Source organism: Anguilla rostrata, chromosome 1, assembly GCF_018555375.3.
Source record: "Anguilla rostrata isolate EN2019 chromosome 1, ASM1855537v3, whole genome shotgun sequence".
NCBI lineage: Eukaryota > Metazoa > Chordata > Actinopteri > Anguilliformes > Anguillidae > Anguilla > Anguilla rostrata.
This window is the reverse complement of record NC_057933.1, coordinates 56,495,598-56,510,597: the sequence shown is the minus strand read 5'-3', so window position 1 is coordinate 56,510,597 and position 15,000 is coordinate 56,495,598. Positions and strand designations below refer to the sequence as shown.

Here is a 15,000-nt window from a genome sequence, read left to right as displayed (position 1 = left end):
TGCAGGCTTCAGTACAACGTCCTTAGGAGCACCTAAATAAAGCTCTTCATAAAGAGAGAGGAAGAGAGAGGGGAGGCTGGTAACTGGTGAAAGGCTATGTTCTCTGTACATGACAAATCAGGTCACCTGACCCTGCTAAGCCAGTACTGAGGCCCTGAGGTGTTATTTACAGAGAGGGCCCAACAGAACTGGACACATCTCCAGTGTGCCATTCCACAGGAGCTCCAGTGGAATGGCTAGGGGGCAGCTAGCCGCACAGGACAGACGCTCAGACATTCCCCGTGACCGAGCGCGGCGGCGGCGAGCGCTAAAGAGACGCCGCCGCGCTGAACACAATGGCAGTTACAGCTCTCCGGCGTTAATAACACGGTATTAGTTCCCCCGTTATCGCAGGAGAAATGAACTCATCTCGGGACGCGTGAGGAGGCACCAGGCGCGGCGGTGCGGGCGGCTCAGCCGGGCACGCTGTAATTGAGTCTGAGCGTGGGCGCAGAACGGCTGACAGCAGCAGTTTGGGTCTGCACCTCCGCCCGACGGCTTCTCCTCCTCCCCAGCCCCCTCCCCTCCCCCTCCCTCCTCCCCGCCGTCTTCCTCCCCGCCGCGCTCTCTCTCAGACAAACCGCACGGACCGGCACTCGAGCGGCTCGGCGGGCGTGCTAGCGCCGGCTTGCTAAAGGAGAGGAGCGTGCAGGCGGCCCCTCTCGACCCGCACCCGCACCCACAGCCGCTCCGCTTCGGGCCCGCCCAACAGACTGCCGTCTGCAGCGAGAGCCTCCCGTCAGAGTCTCCACAGCAGTCACAACACTCACCCAACGTTCCCAGAACGTTAGCAATGTGTTAGCGGCGTTACAGAATGCAGGAGCAGGCCCGCTCCTGGGAGTCTGAGACGATTTATTGTGAAAGATGAAGCAATTTCACCCGGGCACATATGGAACCATTTGGAATCAGGAATCGTTTTTGGGGTGGGGGGTCGGGGGGGGGGGCAGAGGAGCTTGCCAATGCTGAGAACATACATGGCTTTTTCACTTCTGTGAATTCAATACTTAATTTATTAATCAGAATTCACAGATTTACAACTTAAAAACAGCAGTGGCTTTCACGTGACTTGCCATACATTTTTCTTCTAGAACGTTCCACCACAGTTGAAGAGTGCACGAGTGGGACCCCTTCCAGGGAATGTGCGTAATGGTCCTGTATCAAATGACTTTCCTCGAAATCACTGTGCTTATTTAACTGATAAAAGAGAAGGTTTCTCCCATGTTGTTGTTATTAGGTCTGGCCTTTTGATTGAGACTGAAAACCATTTCAGCATGGGCCCATGTTCACTCTTTGACAGATGAAAACAGCGTTTACACACCGATCAATTTACACAGCCGTTTTCAAAAATTACGCCTCCATTTTGAGATAGCGTGTTCTACTTTTCCACCTTTGGCTTTTCCAAATTGCTACCCCCTTCCCCCCGTGAAGGTCGCATATAAAATCATGAACACCTGGGTGTGGTTTGGCATGGGATTAGGATACATTTGTACCTCGATAATGTTTGACCCCAAGAGAGAGCACAAAGTCTCGCTCTTAATAGTCTTATTATGGGCACTGTTGGCAGGGTAGGTTGCGGGTGCATTCTTTAGGCATCACGCAATAGCAGCACAGCATGGAGAGAGCTGGGATTATTTTTTGGGGGGAAGGGGCATTAACTGTGGCTCATTTTGGGGAAACAAGTGGAGAGAGATGAACTGGCTGGTTGAGAGGCATGTGGTTAAATGCAGCCAGATGTCTGTGCTCGGTGATGCCGTGAACCCTTCCACCCACGTGGCAGCCTGTGCCCTTGCCCGTGGCCAGGCCAGGCCTGTCAGTCAGCCTCGGGCTCTTCCTGTTTCAGGCGGCGGTTAGCGGTAAACTCACCTCCCCTTCTCGGGGCCATGGTCGGCCGTTCTGGGGGTATTTGGTCTGGTTTTGCCGCTTCTTCTGTCCTCCGTCTGCGAATTTGCACAGCAAAGGCTCGGAGGGCGCTGCAGAGAAGGGGAGAGACAACACCAATCAGCCAATCAGCTCCCCTCAGAGAAGAGGGAAAAAAAACACCAATCAGTGCCCGCCTTAGAGGGAGAGAGACACAAACTAGCCAGGCTCTCCAATCAGTGAAGTGGCTGGAAGCAAGACTGGGATGGGAGCCACAGAGGAGACACAGAGACACTTTTATAGATCACAATGCCCTTCTGAAGTATGAAGCATGAAGCCATGAAAGTGCATTGCTGTATATCGCTGAAATAATAATGGGTCGAATCACAGCGGTAAATAACCTGAGGACACAAACAAGCCCGAGTTCCCACAGCTAAAGCTGATTGCTCGAGGGCTTCATTGTTTGCAGATGAGCGGGGGCACAACTGGGCTTTTATCAGTGTGATTCATGTAAAACACCAGCTCAATTACAGACCCCCACATTCAACACCAGCTCAATTACAGACCCCCACATTCAACAATAACAAGGACAGCCAACGTAATGACCACCCTTTGGCTCAGCTCGTAGACCCTGAACAAACATCCCTCTTTGAATAAAAATGGAGTCTCATGTCAAGTGGCAGGTTGTTATATGAAAGACGGTGATTTTGAACTAAAACTTAAATGAAATATGAGATTCTGGCTCTCACATTTAGTCCATTTCACTGAAAATCAGTCCCCCCCCGCCCCCCCCCAAAAAAAAACTTCCGGATTACAGTTCTGGGGATGGAGGGTTGGCTATCTGGGGTTCTAACTGCGGCTGTTTTATGTCAGTGATATCCTGGCTGTAGAAGATGCCGGCAGTTGAAAAAATGTCACCTGACACCTGCAGGAGGCCCTCCCTGTCCTCACCTCCACATTAGGAGAGCACCACGCACAACCGGCCTGACAATCAGACACAAGAGCCTCAGTCCACCGCCCTGCACCTCCCAAAGAATCCACACAACTCCTCACACTCAATCTGCACCTCGCACAATAATGTACCATAGAAAGTGCCAAAGACTGTCATACAGGAGATGGCAAAAAAACAGAGTAATATCAGACAGGGACAACACCACAATATATACATCTAGCGGTACCTTACTTTTCTGTGTAACAATACACAGAAAAGTACGGTATGTGCTGTGCTGTGCTGTGCTGTTTACAAGAAACTCCTGCAGTTTTTTTCCGTCTGGCAGTAAGATCTGCGGCAGTGAGACCGTAAAGGTCGCTCTGTTAGCATGCAAAACCAGGCCGTCAAACAGCGCTTAAAGCTGCTGCGTCCGCACATGACTCACCCACTGACCTGAAATGTGACGCATAGCGTCGGAAACGCCAGCCGCTAACGAGACCCTCAGAGACCACTTCGTTTAAAAGGATGTCCTCCTGTTGCCACGGAGATGAGTAAACAGGGCGAGGATTGGACGTACACTGCCTTCCCTTCCCCTCCCGCGACCTCGCGAACACGTCCTGCGTCAGCTGGCAGCGACTTGGCCTGGGGCAGACGGGCGCGGCCGGCGCGATGGGGCTGGGTTTACGATGGCAGGGCGGGTGCTGTACCGTTAGAGGGGAATCTTTCTCTAATGTTCTCATTCGCCCCCTGTCCCAGCGCATCGCACTCGATTAACCGAACCCCGCTACTACAGCGGGTCTGAGGAACGTGCCCTGATTGGCCAAACGGGCACCTCCACCGTGCTCCTCGACCAAACCCGGCCCACGGTGCAGCATCACAGCCCTTCCACTCAGCAGCTGCTTTCAGACGCCGCGTAGCTGTGACTTCCACTGTACGGGGACAAATGAGTCCCCGCGGACTGAACGAATGGGGGCCGGCTCACACGAACGAGCTGAGAGTCACTCACACGAACGAGCTGAGAGTCGCTCACACGAACGAGCTGAGAGTCGCTCACACGAACGAGCTGAGAGTCGCTCACACGAACGAGCTGAGAGTCGCTCACACGAACGAGCTGAGAGTCGCTCACACGAACGAGCTGAGAGTCGCTCACACGAACGAGCTGAGAGTCGCTCACACGAACGAGCTGAGAGTCGCTCACACGAACGAGCTGAGAGTCGCTCACACGAACGAGCTGAGAGTCGCTCACACGAACGAGCTGAGAGTCGCTCACACGAACGAGCTGAGAGTCGCTCACACGAACGAGCTGAGAGTCGCTCACACGAACGAGCTGAGAGTCGCTCACACGAACGAGCTGAGAGTCGCTCACACGAACGAGCTGAGAGTCGCTCACACGAACGAGCTGAGAGTCGCTCACACGAACGAGCTGAGAGTCGCTCACACGAACGAGCTGAGAGTCGCTCACACGAACGAGCTGAGAGTCGCTCACACGAACGAGCTGAGAGTCGCTCACACGAACGAGCTGAGAGTCGCTCACACGAACGAGCTGAGAGTCGCTCACACGAACGAGCTGAGAGTCGCTCACACGAACGAGCTGAGAGTCGCTCACACGAACGAGCTGAGAGTCACTCACACGAACGAGCTGAGAGTCGCTCACACGAACGAGCTGAGAGTCGCTCACACGAACGAGCTGAGAGTCGCTCACACGAACGAGCTGAGAGTCGCTCACACGAACGAGCTGAGAGTCCCTCACACGAACGAGCTGAGAGTCACTCACACGAACGAGCTGAGAGTCACTCACACGAACGAGCTGAGAGTCACTCACACGAACGAGCTGAGAGTCACTCACACGAACGAGCTGAGAGTCGCTCACACGAACGAGCTGAGAGTCGCTCACACGAACGAGCTGAGAGTCGCTCACACGAACGAGCTGAGAGTCACTCACGCTCACACAGCACAGCCGGAGCCCTGAGCCTGAATCAGCCCAGGGCAAACCAGGACCGGAATCCTGAGGACACTGGGCTATTCAGTGGAGGACTTCTAACAGAAACCAAAGAAGAAGGGAATATGCGGCAGGGTAGTACAGTGAACCGGAAACTGATAAACATCACCACACAGCTGAGAGACAGCACAGTAATTACTGAGCTTTAGTAAGAGCTGTCACTGACCACTGCCCAAGTGTGACCCGGTACCTTTACTCTATATGCAGTATCACTTCCTTCATCTGAACAGACCTGCCTAGAGCAATTCAAACCTTGATCCGTACAGGAAACATAAATCACATCTCAGAACCAGATGCCAGGTACAGTGGTTTAATTAAAAATTCACTGACCAAAAAATTGATTCTGAAAAACATGAACGAGTACTGAAAATCCTTCCCAATTTGTGATGTTTGATTGGGTCTACAGGCCAAAGCCAAGGGTCTGCTTTATTTCTGTAACACCGACAATACTGTTACTGGTGTTACAACAATACTGCGGAGACAAAAAAGGCACTTAACAGGCAGAAAACACAACCCAGCTTTTCAAATACAAATCAATTCTTTTTTTTATTAAAAAAACACACATAGGATGATAACCTTGTGGTAAAATCATCGGATCGTTTTCTCAGCCCTGAAAAGGCCAGAGTTGAGGAGCGGAGTGTGCGTGTGCGTGTGTGTGTGTGTGTACCTGCCAGTAAGGCACAAAGCCCTCTTTGTCTGGACCAGCAGGTGGTCCAGCTCACCTGGTGCGGACAGGTGCAGCAGGGCATGGGGAGATCCCAGGCGGAAGGGCAGGGGTGGATTCTGAAAAGGGCGTGACTTTGTGTTTATCACAAATTCTCACTGTGTGTGTATTATTGTACGTGTGTTTTTTTCTGAGAAATAAATATATATTTGAATTTGAAAGGAGGGTGAGTCCACATTTGTGTGTATGTATGTGAGAAAGAGAAGTATGAGAGTGATAGAGAGAGACAGTTGAAACACTCCTTATCATGTTTACATTGTCAAATTTGCAGTGAACTGTGGCACTACAGATAATCGTCAAGATACGACGAGTGCCACTGAAACCATGTTATACCACAGACAGGAAAGGGGAACGTCTTTGTCTTTCTCCTTAAACACTGCCCAGGCCCCCACCTCACACACGACATGGCCGCACCTGTGATAGGCGACTGCCACCGTTACGTACGCACAACGACAATACATCTGCACAGAGTAGCTGCTTCGCTGAGTCATTCCACAACATATCAGCTATTCTGACAGGAAACTCACTTCAACTTCTTAGTGATTTCGCTAACCACTTAATACCTCATTTTGAATGCAACAATCAGCCTGACAAATTAAAGGGCTGCTGGTACACAAGAAAATTGTTCTAAAAGATGCTTCAGTCCTTCTGCAATTTTTTAGCATATGAATATGAAAGAGGCTGACAAGTTCATGAGAGTGTCTGTGCATGTGTTTATATGTCCAGTAAAAAAAAGTATTGGAACAAAAACACAATTTTTGTTGTTTTAGTTCTGTACACAGAATATTGGATTTAAAATAAAATAGTGAACATGGGGTTATAGTGCAGACTGTTAATTTGAGGGTATACATATCCATATCAGGTGATCTGTGTAGCCCTTTTAATACATAATCATAATCACACACACACACAATATCACACTTTCATAAAACAACTCCACAGCTGACCTTCTGTCTCATTTCAAAGCTGTGAAGCAGCTCTTTGTACGGTATATATAAGATGAAGACTGCATTTCACACGCTGGACTTTCTAACAGCGGTAAGTGAAGTGAAGCTGTTGTGAAAGTGAATCAGCATGTTCCAGGGCCCTGTGTGGTTCCCAGCTCTCCCACAGTAAGTGTGCATGGGGCTGGCTGGCTCTCGGAGCAGGTGGAGACGCACACTGAGCCTGGCCCACGGAAAGGCCAGCTGTGCCCAGCGTGGCTTTCAATACCCACAACCCCAAGCGGCGGGCAGCGGTGCCAGGCGCAGAGACTGCTGGGTAAAAGCGCGCGGTTCCGAGCCGCGCCATATAAGGCAAAGCGGCGCTCGCCGAGGGGAACCAGCAGCTGTGCTCTGGGGCCCGGGGAGAGCGGGCTGAGAGCGGGCGGTGTGCGGGCTGTGTGCGGGCGGTGTGCGGGCCAGGCCCTCTACGCTGGGAGAGCTCCAGCCAGCCCAGCGCTGCCAGGGCCAGAACAGCACCGCAACAAAACACCGTGACACCGAGGGCAGAGGCGTAGGAAAGCAGCCAGCCAGGATGGCTCTAAATCCCACACCGTGTGTGTGTGTGTGTCTGTGTGTGTGTGTGTGCGTGCACGCGCGTGTGTCACAAAAACATTCACACAAGCAGACAGCCCCTACCACATTCACTTCCAAGGCGTATATTACATTTTGGGTTATGGCGAGGCAGGGAGGGGCGGGGTGGGGAACATGTGTTTCTAATTAAGGCCCGGCCGTCATCCCCGCCTCTGTTCTCACCCACTCTCCTGGCCCCACCCCCACAGGCTGCGGGCCGCCCCCCGCCACACCTACGCTCCGTCTCCGTTCCCCGCCAAAACAGTCTCAGAGATTTAAAGCAGTCCCCTGCCTCCTGCACCCACAGTTGTTCCAAGGCCAATTAGCGGGACCGCAGTGGGTGGGGTCGAGGTCAGGGAGGGGTGGGGGCGGGGGGCAGGGGGGGCTGGTCTGGCTCCATCAAGCCCGTCAACAAAATGTCCCCAGATTGAGACCGAAGGGCTCCTGCGGCCCGGGGTTTACGAGCCATTCATGTAAAGGGCAGCGGGAGACTCTGCTCATTAATTCCTTCCACTCTACATCAGGGGGTGAGAACCCTGATAAACACCCCAGGATAAACTGAGAGAGACCCACCAGCCGGCCTCCAGCACATGACCTGCCCAGGGTAAGAAAGAGCAGGCCTACATCATATCAGCTATTATGAAAAGGTGGGGGGTGATTCTGTCCACAGCAAGGCTGTAAATGAGCTAACAGGGAAGGCACAGCCCGAGTGTGAGCACAGCCCGAGTGAGCCGTGCTTTTCCATTGGCCAGTGAAAAAGACAGGTGCAAACAGCCCCCCCTTTACCCGCAGACACACAGGGAAAAACAGACCTACACATGCACACACATATACTGTACACGCACACACACAAATACACACATGCAAACACATACATGCACACACGCACGTATATGCACATACACATACACAAAGAGTAAACTGAAAAATTCCACTTTAATTATTGCCTGTAAAGGAAACCAGTTTCTACCTCTTCATTTTTATTATTATTATTTAAAAAAAACTTTTTTTAACAAGGGGAGTTGGCAGCTGTTCACAAAACGCAGCCCTGTCATCCTGTAAACATTTTGGCTGGTGATGAAAGCAGGATCTTATCCAACTTTTGTTCAAGCAGGACGAACCAATCAGGGCCTCTCAATCCCTAGCCTCACTGGGGGCTGGGTGTGTGTGTGTGAGGGAGATGGGGCAGGGGGAATTAACTTACTGAATGACTGACTGAACACATTGTAGACTTGCGATAAATCATTTCCTTGATGGAGATTCAGCCGTACCATGATTGGCTGTACAGCTGAACAGTAATTGGCTCTGTATGGCAGTGAGGAAAACCTTCTTGGGAAGTGTGCATCTGCACGGCTGTACAAAGCACAGTCACAGGAAGTGAGGGCCATCTGGGATACACACAAAGACACAGAGCGCTGACCTAACGGACCTCAGAAAACAAGTCGCTACTCAGTATAAGCGCAGATATTAATAAGCCCCTACATAATAGAATTCCCTCTCGCTTGCTTTAACAATACAGGCAGCCATCTATAAAAAAGTAAATATATTCTGAAGCACGATTCTGTGTGTGTGTCTGTGTGTGTGTGTGTGTGTACTATATGTGTGTATGCGTGTGTGCGTCAGTGTACACTAATAATAGTGGCAGAGCTATGTTGCCATAATCCTTTCTATCTCTTATAAAGACTCTTCATCACCGGCATTAGGGCTACTCTGGAGGGTTAATGCACCGATTGCAGTGCTGTCTCTCATACGTAAAAACATTCTGCTTATTTATCACCCAGTCCCACATCCCCGGCATCTGTATTTTTTCCCTTGCCATTCACTTAGGTTTTAAGGGAAAATCAATGCTCCTGCTTTCAGATTGCATAAGGCAAAGCCCTTGAACACACACCTCATGAATGCTGCATGTGTGTGCATGTCCTTGTGTTCCAGGGCCTTGTTTACACTCAGTACAAAAGCAGCACTTATGGCCAGGCACACAGGGTTCAGCCTGGGTTCAGCTCTAGACCCAACCAGCAGGGGAAAGTTCATAAGCATCACTGGTGGCCTTTTAAATCTGAGAGAAAAATGCTTGGTACACGTGCGCACACACGCACACGCGCACACACCCACACACACACGCACACACACACACACACACACACACACGCACCCACACACACACACCACACACACACACACACACGCACACGCACACGCACACCCACACACACACACACACACACACGCACACCCACACACACACACGCTCTGTTCTCTGAAGGATGTTTCATTATTCATTTCACGCTGCATGAAAATGGCTGAAATGCACTGCATATTACATTCCATTCAGAGTTGACCCAAGGGCCTGCGGGAGCTAGGGGAGAATGACATCATCAAACCGACAGCGTCTTCCGGGCGGCCACGGCGTCCAGTGTGGGATTTATGACTGGCTGGAGACCCCCGGGCCAGAGGACCACTGGGTCAGATCCCGAGCGGAGGAGACATCGCTCTTACAGCCCTTTAAAGCGCATCTTTCCACAGCCCACCCATCGACACAGCCGGGCACTTCCTGGAGAGACTCAGGACAGGAGGCCTCCTCAGGGGAGCGGTAGCAGTGTGCGAGCGGGCGTTCTGGTCCATTCTGAATCCCTACAGCTCACGACCCTGGCGAAGGGCAGCGGGTTAGCGCTGTGAAACAGTCGCGGGTCGGCCGGGCGGTCACGGGTAAAACAGACTCGCGGTCAGGGCTCGCTGAAAAGAGCTCTGTGTGCTCCAGACGGGAGAGAGGATAAACACCGCCTGAGCTTTTAGGGCTGGAGATGTTTCTGTATGAGCAGCATGGCACTGAGGCCAAGGAGACATTTTATTACACTGTCACCATGGAGATTTTTAAAGATGGAAACCAAACAGCCAGGGTGGAAATTTAAAACGGAGAGCAAACACAATGCTTAATCAACTAATGTTCTCCAATTACTTCTGGGAAGCTTTTTAATAGCTTCTTGGCGATTTGTACTCTTTTTGTTGTGTTTTGTTGGTGATTGATGCTTGGTGATGGTGTTGGCAATGCCACCGGAGAACAGCGTCTGCGGGTGCCATGTCTCGACTCCCTCTGCACGAGATGGAAAACTCAAACCAGGCCCTGGCAACTACGTTCGCGCCCTTCACTCCTGACTCCAATTGGCCAAATCAGGAACATATTACAGACAATCATCACCGCTGCCATGGAAATGCACCGCACACAGACCCAATCAAACAATCACTCAAAGGTGTATTTGTGTGTGTTCTAAGATATGTGCATATGCGGTCTGAAGGGCTATGAATGTGTGTTTATGAAGTTGTGCATGTGTGGGAGAGAGCGTTTGTGTGTGTGCATGGGTGGATGTGGGGTTGAAGAGCATGGTATAAGTGTATGTGTTTAATACCCGGGCTGAAGACATACACTCCCTGTATAATTGTTAGGTTTCTTCAGAGAGTTACAACTACGTGACCTGAGACCATCAGAAGTTATCAATGTGAAAGTCTGCAAGCCGAGCACAACGCTTTCATATTAAATGTTTATTATGTATCCAAAGCTGGCAGAATCAAATTAATTACTTGAAGAATCGTAAAAAACACACGGGAAGCTTGTGCCACACCGGGACACATTTTACATGACGCTATGAATAAGCACGATGTTTTATCCTTTCAAACATTCCCTCCTGTCCAGCGTTAATGTAAATCTGCTCTGAAATGGCTCCTGATGGGTGACAACCTACACCTGATCCATCTGTTCCAGGCATACAGTAACTGCAAAGTGGAAGAATCCCGTCATTTAAATTCATGGAATCACAAGTGTGGAACCCTCCCCCTCCAATTCTAAAGCACTGCTGTCCATGTTCTGCACCATGGGTGGCAATCTCAACTCCCTGGTTCTGTGATGCCAGAGATGTGTGACAGAATTTACACCTGATGCACCATGGGTGGAGGGGGAGCTTGCAAATCTTCATGTTAGCACTGCATGTTTTCAGAGTCGAATCTAACACGGCTGGTTATGCTGTGCTAGTTTATAACCCAATGCTCTCATAGTCAATGCAGCACACACAGATGTGTATTATTAAGTGAGAAAAAAATGGATGTGCAGTACATCATATTGAAAATAAAAAGTCCATTAATATTGATTTTAAGTGAACTACCTCTTGCCCCGCTCTTTCCTCATTAAATACAAAAAGCATCTGTAAGGTCTTCCAAGCACTGGGTGGTGCACTGGATTATTCAACGCAGTGATCTTTCTGACTGGCGTTGGAGAACACAGTTACTCATAACAGGGGGAGCGAGTGTTCACTCTGCGTTGTGTGAAGAGGGCTGAGGACCAGAGCCAGGGCAGGACACGGGCGCACCTGGAGGCGTGCTCCTGGGGCAGGGCCGTGCTAAGAGAAAGCAGGTGGGCTATCTGAAACAGAGCCACTGCTGTAAACGTTCTGTGGCACAGCTACTCTCTGCTCACCTCTACAAAGCGTCGACCACAACAGCCAGCCGGCCCTCTGCTACTGACCCGCCGAGCTGGCATTTAAGTGATTTAGGAGAACAGAGAGAAGGAACAACGACTGGAGGATTTTATTCTATTTTTAAAATGGAGCTCAAAGCTAGATCCTCAAAACCACTTTTTTTGAACACGAGTGGAGCTGTAGCACATTTATTTTAGGAACCCTCTCCTTTAAAAAAATGTTCTGGTCCTGCAGTAGAAACCTTTATTTCCCACAATTCCCTTTTAGCTCTTCGGTGTGATTGATGCAGCTCGGGCGAGAAACAAACAAAGCTGCACAGAAAGCCAGATTATTGTCTGTTGGGGAGATAAGATTATAATGAGAAAGCGTTCTGGGAAATTGATCCTTTACAGAAATCTATCTGATTAACCACGGCTTTAATAACCTTCCATGTCTCCACTATAACCAGAGTGAGAAAGAGTCAGAACAACAAAGGGATTTAGCCTTTGAGAGCAAAGTCCATTAAGATGCAATATCTTAATATGGGTTTTCAAAAAGCGCACTAGCTTGTGGAGGAATAATTCATGCACATTAAAAACTGCGATTAGATCACCATATGATAATCATCAGATGAATGACAAGACAAATTAAAGCAGCTTTCATTTTTATGCCATTTCTGAGATAGCGGGAGGCGGTGAACGTGGAGTTCAACAGTTTGTTTCCTCGTGGTAATGGCCAGAACTGCTGCAGTCAGGCTTAAACTGACAATACTGAACATCACGCAGACACACACACACACACACACACACACACAAATGTTTGTATTGCTATACTTGTGAGGACTTCCCATTGACTTACATTCATTTCGTAACCTCTAACCCTAACCCTAACCCCAACCACTACATGCCTAACCTTAACCCTAACCTTAACCTAATTGTAACCCTAACGCTAACCCTAAGTCCCAACCTTAAAACAGCCTCTTGAACTTGTGGAGACCAGCAAAAAGTCCCCACCTTGCGTAGTTTTACTCATCTTTCTATCCTTGTGGGGACATTTGGTTCTCACAAAGATAGTAAAACATGCCCACACACACACACACACACAAACGTACACTTGAAGACCAGTACTCATCTGTCTTAGCAGTAAGGAGTATATTTAACAAAATGTCTCCCATTTTTTACGCGTGTTCTCCATACTGCACCTGCCAACAGACTGTGGTGCCAGGCCCCAGGGCAAAGTGCTGTGAATAAACAGCACCATTAACACTTCTTCTGCAGCCCATATTAAACACAGGGCAAGAGTGAACACTGTTTGACCAAAATATCAGGGTGCTGTTATACTGTGCATTTGCATTTTATCTGATTTGGCTGCACATATCATAGAGGAAAAGTGAGAAAGACATGAATAGAAAGACAGAGAATGAAAGAATAAATGCGGAAGACATAAAGAGGGAAGTAGAGAGACAGAGAGAACAGCAGAGGCAGAAATTTACATAGAGGGAAAGAGGGAAAGAGGGAAAGAGTGATGAGAGAGAGAACTGAACCGAATTAAGAGAGAGGAAGCTTGCTTTGCAAGAAGAAAAGTCGCTATTGTGCGGTGGGTGCCAGTCTTTGAAAGCTCAATCTAACACATAACTCTAGAGGGATGAAGCGAAAGCCACCATCCAAAGCCCAGCCAAACGGGGCTGCCGTATCTCTGGCTGGCGTTCAGACAGCCTCGTGGGGCCCAGACCAGGCTCCAGACCCACAACGCAGAGCGCAGAATGCACAGCGCTGGCAACCCGGCTATGCTGAGCAAACCTGGCGGCCCTGATTCCGCTTAATCTGAGAACTGGGCTCCAGGCTTACAAGTTATTAGTCTGGAGGGAGGGGAGAGAAGAAATTAATTTGAGGCACATAACTGACAGCTTCAGCAGGGCTTTTATGACTCACCTTCTCTAATAGCGGCTTGGGATGCTTAAATTCAGGAACTTGTCTCTCCTGAGTGAGTGTGAGGGAGTGTGAGAGACAGAGAAAGAGAGAGAGAGAGAGGAAGACAGAAAGTGTGTGTGTGTGTGTGTGTGTGTGAATGTATGCATGCATATAGGTTTTCTTGTGAATCTATGGGCATGTGTGTGTTTGTGCATGTGATGACACAGAATAGGAACTGACAGACTGCTTCAACCTTATTGGTTTACTGAGAATGATGGGTTTTGTAGTTTAGCCAGCCTTTCAGTTGCTCAACTTGAAATGTTGGCTGAACTACAAATAGTGAGAGTATATGTCCTGCTTGAGGGGGAGAGACAGCCCAGAGCCCTGACGCGGTGCGGGTGAGTGCCAGGGCCTGAGAGGTGGGCTGCCAGAGGCCTGGATGCTGCGCACACCGCTGCCAGAGTGGGAGGAGAATGCGGTCACACCGGACGCCCACGCCGGCATTTTCCGCCGTAATCGCATCCTCGCGTGCGCAGCCTCCGCGTGGGGACGCTCGTCGGCTCCGACGGGAAAACAGGGCCCGGAGAAAGAGCGCAGCGATGACGCGGTGAAGCCGATCGTTCAGATGAGCGTGCTGTAAGGAACGGAGCGTTTGTGAAGGGCTCATCCTCTGATGAGACCCTGCAAAAGGGGACCTTCCAGGAATTCGCGGTGGAAGCGCATTAATACTGCACTGTCTTGATAAAGACAACAGTACAAGTAAAACATTCAATCAGCAGGCCTGAGAAATGATCACAATGCAACTTACTTCATCTTACTGGCCTCTAATATTTCTAAAATATGTTTTTAGCAGCTTCAACCAGAGGGCAGAGACAGACACTGCTCGGGTCCACATCCCTCCATTGCACATATGCGTGTTTCAGAGCTTTTAACATCCATTATGTCACATCAGCTAACTGGCCCGCGTTCCAGGGAAACTGGGATCCACGCCCTACACATCCAGCATCTCCATGCAGCTGGGCTACGACTGAGGGAAACAGCAGCTCAATGAAGCCTGAAGGAAGCCCGCCCTGGACTGCGGCCATGGCCTTCAGCGACCTCGTGTCCTCAGCCCAGTGAAGGGATTCAGCCTCTGGGAGGAGAATCCATCAATACACATCCTAATGCCTTTGAAGAAGCACGCCAGCATTGTAGCGCATCCAACCCATGCATATTAAAAATGTAATGATTTCATCACTGCACCGCACCCACAAAAAGATCAGACGGACAACTTCACAAACAAAAGCTTTGAATTTATGAGAAACCCCCGCGCACACATGCACACACACACACACACACACACACACACACACACACACACAGACACACACACACACACAGACACACACACACACAGACACACACACACACACACACACACACACAGACACACACACACACAGACACACACACACACACACACACACACACACACACACACAGACACACACAGACACACACACACGCACAGACACACACACACACAGACACACACAGACACAC

General features: G+C 49.9%; 1 protein-coding gene across 8 annotated transcripts in view; it reads right to left on the bottom strand.

Annotated features, from left to right (window-relative positions):
• Nucleotides 1-15,000, bottom strand: part of rbms3 (RNA binding motif, single stranded interacting protein) — a 296,845-nt gene that overhangs the window by 38,590 nt on the left and 243,255 nt on the right. For all 8 annotated transcript variants that reach the window (XM_064343645.1, XM_064343656.1, XM_064343667.1 and 5 more), the window contains one exon: nucleotides 1,903-2,009. In XM_064343645.1, coding sequence (XP_064199715.1) covers nucleotides 1,903-2,009 — 107 coding nt within the window. The remainder of the gene's footprint in view (nucleotides 1-1,902; nucleotides 2,010-15,000) is intronic.